Raw genomic sequence first — 5,285 nt, 5'->3', positions numbered from 1 at the left:
CTGTCTGTTCCAGAACTCACTCTGCAGAGCAGGACGGGAGGCCTCTGCCTCCTGAGTACTGGGATTATAGGCATGTGCCACCATTGCCAGTTTCAGAGGCCTAGAATCTTTTCAATACAACCTCCTGTCCAAAGCTACGTGTAGCGGTGCAATCCTTTAATCGGTACTGGGGAAACAGAGGCAAATGAATCTCTTGTGAGTTTGAAGCCAGCATGATCTATATAGAGTTGCAGGCTAGTCAGGGTTACAAGGTGAGACCAACACTCCAGTCAACCACACCAGGTATTTTCATTTTCCTTTTATGTTTTCACAACAGGTGTTTTTCCATCTACATTCACAGCCTCTTTGGCTAGACTGCAAATGGGCAAGTACCTCTAGGACCCCGAGTTTCTTTCTCTTTCTTTATGAATGAACAGGCTCACGTCTACGCATGTGCAGCTCCCAAAGCTCCCGCTCCACGTGAGGCCCACCGGTCCCTCCTTGTGGGCGACTCCGCCCTCCTTCATTCTAATAGACCAATGGGGAGCAACCTAGGGGCGGAGCCTGGAGTCGCCCGGCCGGGTATTCCGCCCCTCCCCAGCCCCCGGTGCCCGGCTCCCTTGCGTAGAGCCGCTGTGTTGTGATCACGTGGGCTGCCCGGGGCGCGCGGCTTGTTTTGGTTTTCCTTCCGCTTGCCGGGCGTAGCTTCGGTGAGCTGCTGTCCTTCCCGGGCTCCACCGCCGCCTGCACCCCGGCCGGTGTTCGGGCTCTCTCGGCCCGCGCTCTTAGGAGTCCCTCCGGGCGGCGTCCTGTCATGCCGCTGGTGCGCTATAGGAAGGTGGCCATCCTTGGGTACCGCTCCGTAGGTGAGTCTCCGCCCTCCGGAGATCACCAGCGCACCGTTGCTTTGTGGCCAGAAGAGGCGCGCTGTCGCGGGAACGTGACACGAGGAGCCAATGTGGCCTGGGAAGAAGTCAGTTTTACTGCTAGGCAATGGAAGTGTGGAGGGATGCTGGAAGAGGAGCGCTCAAGGGTTAAAGTGGACAGGGCTGTGGTTGCATCAGTGGTCCCCGCATTACTCTGGGAGCAGGGGTGGGATCAGCATCTGAAGGCTTGGTGGAGATCTACACTTGGAAGTGTCCTTGGGCTGGTGCACTAGATCCTGGGGAGTTCTGGATCTTCCAAAGGGTGAGGTGGGGTGGGGCACGGAAAGACTTCCCGAGGCGCTGCTGAATGCATCCCAATAATCAAACTGCTGCGGAACCAACGCGTTAGGATGTTGGTAATAATAGGCCAAGGGGAAGCATTGGTTGGGGTCTCTCACTGACTGGGAGGCTGATTTGGGGTGCGTTTTGGTCCTGGTCACAGTCCGAAAGGACAAAAGTGTAAATATGGATGGATGATTGTATTACAACAATCTCTGGTCCTTAAAGGGAAGACATCTTTGGCACATCAATTTGTGGAAGGCGAGTTCCTGGAAGGCTACGACCCTACAGTGGAGAATAGTGAGTAGTGTTCTTTAGTGTGAAGGGGATGAACCTAGATAGATTGGGTGCCCTGTCCAGCTCCATAATTTGAGATTTCTTTGTTACCAAGGGGCTGATTTATTTGTGTTAATCAGTTCTGGGAACCCTGTTCTGTGCGTGTCTAGACAGCAATGCTTTCAGCCTTCCTAATGCTGTGAACCTTTAATACAGTTTATGTTGGGATGATTCCCCCAACCATAAAATTATTTCGCGGCTATTTCATAACTGAATTGTTAATATCTGATATGCAGGATATGTGATACTTGATCTCCAAAAGATTATGACCCACAGATTGAGAACCTGTGGTCTAGAGAGTTCTGCAAGGTTCTAGCCCAGAATAGTGTAGAATTTATGGTGTACTAGAGATGAGGACAGCAAGAACCCTAGCGTGTCTCTCCAGTTTTCTGGAGAGTTCCCTGGAACTAGTCTGTCTGTGTCACTGCCAGGGTCAGGAATATAAAGGAAGACACGTCACTGGCCCTATAAAGCACCTCACAGTAAATATGTTTTCCTCTTTGTTTTTCCAGCTTACAGCATGACAGTGACTCTTGGCAAAGATGAGTTTCACCTACATCTAGTGGACACAGCAGGGCAGGTACAAATTGGGTAGGGTGCCCAAATATTGCAGCTCAGCCCTATGTAGTCTTGTGGTCTGTGTGGTTCGTGTGTGATGTAGTATGGGAAAGAAAAACATTTTAGCTGTTAACAGTGTGCAAGGCTCATTGGAGAAACTACATACTTGTTTAATGGGAATAAGAAATATCCCAGGGAGGCTTACTTGTGTGGTGTCTCACCAGTTTATGCTATTTGAATGGTGTGGCCCCAAATACTCACGTTTCTGTTTCTTGTTAGGATGAGTACAGCATTCTGCCCTACTCGTTCATCATTGGGGTTCACGGTTATGTGCTTGTGTACTCTGTCACCTCTCTGCATAGGTATGTGACTAAGATTCTGAGTGGGGCTTGGCAGGGCTCAGCAGTTATCCTAGAACTAAGATTATTGCTCTATTTCTTATGTTTGAAGCTTCCAAATCATTAAGAGCCTGTACCAAAAGCTACATGAAGGCCATGGTAAAACTCGGTAAGTGGCCCTAGGAAGTAGAGTGTGGGCATGAGGGTGTGGAAGAAGGCAAAAGTGTGAATTCCGAAGAGACTGGACATAGGTCATGCCTGACTTATTTGGGGAATCATCCAGCTTTGCTGTCGTTGGAGTAGTTGGGGTCCGTAGAGAATGGGAAGGGGCTCTGATTGTGATCTAGTAGTAACTGCTGCTTCATCACAGGCTGCCGGTGGTGCTTGTGGGGAACAAGGCAGACCTCTCTCCATACAGGTGTGTAAGTCTCTGATGCTCACGGCACAGGAAAGAGCATTGTACTAGAGATCAGTCAAGCTGTAGTCCTTCCTTGACTCGGAGACAGGATTCTCACCATGTAGCCCAGGCTGTCCTTGAGCTCCCTGGCCTCTTGCCTTTCTGATAGTGCCGGCTGAAGTTATTAGGGTGGCTTCCCACGCCTAACCATTTCCCCTTTTCACCATTACCTTCATGGTTATTTATCATACAGCAATAATTCATATTTCCAGCTTCAGTCTTATTTTACCCATCATGCTTTCGTTTACATGTATTTTCTCTCACCTTGCCCTCATCAAACCTTGGGGCAGGGGTGTGAAACATCAGAGGAAATCTAAGTCTTAAAGAATTCTCAGAGAGCTTGCGGACATTATCAGCCTTCCATCTTTATGTTCCACATTTGCTTCCAGAGAGGTGCAGGCAATTGAAGGGAAGAAGCTAGCAGAGTCCTGGGGTGCGACGTTTGTGGAGTCGTCTGCTAGAGAGAATCAGGTGCCTAACCTAAAGACTAGCTTGGTAAAACGGTTGACAGTGTCTTTCCTTACATACTGCTTGGTGGTGGGGATGGTGAGGGAGTGGTGTGTTTGCCTCAGGGCTGGGTAGGATTGGCACCCAACCAACTGACTGACTTCTGAATCTGCTAATTCCTTGTAGCTAACTCAAGACATCTTCATCAAAGTCATCCAGGAAATTGCCCGTGTGGAGAATTCTTATGAGCCAGACCGCCGATGCTATCTTATGTGAGCTCTTGGCATGGAATACCTGCCTTGTTTCTGCTGCAGGCATTTTCCAGCCTGCAGTGGGGGGCAGACCCTCAGGACTTAACTGGTATGGTTGCCAACTATGTCCCTGGCCCTTTGGGCACACAGTATGGTACCCTCATCTTTGCACACTCATCCCAGGTTCTGGTAGCCTGGATGTTAATGTTTACAAAGGGGCAAGATGTCTCATGGACACTGGCTTCTAACTCCTTGTTTTTCTAAATGAACTTTTACAATCTGCACAGTTGGGATAGGAGCCTTGGGCACTGGTTATCCAGGCCCCACCTTCCTGGGTAGGTTTTGGGTGTTGGTTGGGTAAGGGCATTTGTTGCTTGGCAGTTCTGAAGTAGAGCTGGTTCCTGGGCTGACAATGTGTATTTGCAAATAAACTGAGAAATCTTTCGTTGTCAACTCCTGTGTCTGGGGAGCGCCGAGGAGTGGACAGTACGAGATCTAGTCTTACTCCTCACGAAGGACCACTACCCTCAGCTTTAACTATTTGCCCTTTTCACTTATTTTGCTGTTTGTTTTCTCTACTTCACCAAGTTCTATCGGGCTGCCCCACCCATCTCCCAAAGTTTGTGGGTGCTGAAGATCCCCCTAACTGCAGACCTACTGCCCCCTAGTGACCAGCTGCCCTATGCTGATGAGCTGTTGTCCTGGGACCTTGAGAATGGCTACATCTCAGCTTGGAGGAAGGAAACCCCTCATTTCTAACATGTCAAGGAGAGTAGAGGCAGAGGCTAGAAGTATGTGAAACCTAAGAAAATTGAGAAAAGCAAAAAATAGTGTTTTTGAGCTGGGTGATGGTGGCGCACGCCTTTAATCCCAGCACTCGGGAGGCAGAGGCAGGCGGATCTCTGTGAGTTCGAGACCAGCCTGGTCTACAGAGCTAGCCACAGAGAAACCCTGTCTCGAAAAACCAAAAAAAAAAAAAAAAAAAAATAGTGTTTTTGGTGGACATTAGTTCTGCCATCCTTCATGTCCCTTGTCCCTTTCAATATAGTGCTTTTTTTTTTTTTTTTGTCTTTTTCTTTTATCCATTTGGTTATCTTTTTGTGCCTTGCACACCTTTGGAATTGTGCTATATATTTTAGGTGTCAAGGATTTGTTTCTGTCCAGTCTGATTAACTGTTGCAGTAGGATGGATATTTCAGCTAGTAAGGGGTGGACCTTTTTTACTCTACTGTTAAAATTGTGTGTGTGGGTGTACATGTGAGGGCAGGTACCTGAGGAGGCAGCAGCATCCGATTCCTTGGAACTGTAGTTCCCAGCAGTGGTGAGTCTCTGAACATGGGTACTGGAAACTGGACATGGTCCTGCATAAGCTGAGCCTGTCTCTCCAGCCCCTGACTCTGTCTTCCTTGACTCCTCACCCACCCCCACAAATTCACCTCAAGGCGAGTTGTAACGGTTACCTAAGAGGCACCATAGTGTAACAGAAGGCAATGACCTCTGCTAAGTGGGGAAAGCTGAAGCACCCAGTCAGCCTGAGTTTCCCATTTGTGAAGGAGGGTTAAGTTGGCTTCAGGTGTGGTGGTATGTCTCCAATCATCATTTTGAAGGCTGAGGAAGGAGGAGGGGGCATCCTGGGCTGTATATCAAGATTTCACACATCAGCCAAATACTCTGCCACCGAGCTATAGCTCCAGTCCTTTTTTTTTTTTTTTTT

The 5,285-nt window shown here is 48.7% G+C and overlaps 1 protein-coding gene across 1 annotated transcript; it reads left to right on the top strand.

Moving 5' to 3' along the window:
• The first annotated feature begins 597 nt into the window (after positions 1-597).
• On the top strand, positions 598-4,001 carry Rhebl1 (RHEB like 1). The gene is made up of 8 exons (XM_050130881.1): positions 598-845; positions 1,413-1,484; positions 2,033-2,100; positions 2,358-2,440; positions 2,529-2,585; positions 2,787-2,834; positions 3,263-3,344; positions 3,507-4,001. The coding sequence occupies exons 1-8, from the start codon at positions 794-796 to the stop codon at positions 3,594-3,596; spliced, it is 552 nt and encodes a 183-aa protein (XP_049986838.1). The 5' UTR covers positions 598-793; the 3' UTR covers positions 3,597-4,001.
• Positions 4,002-5,285: the final 1,284 nt, after the last annotated feature.

The sequence above is a fragment of the Alexandromys fortis genome, unplaced genomic scaffold, assembly GCF_014885135.2.
Source record: "Alexandromys fortis isolate MF-2015 unplaced genomic scaffold, M_Fortis_MF-2015_v1.1 scaffold_363, whole genome shotgun sequence".
Lineage (NCBI taxonomy): Eukaryota > Metazoa > Chordata > Mammalia > Rodentia > Cricetidae > Alexandromys > Alexandromys fortis.
The sequence above is the reverse complement of the archived record's forward strand: the minus strand, read 5'-3'. Positions and strand labels throughout refer to the sequence as shown.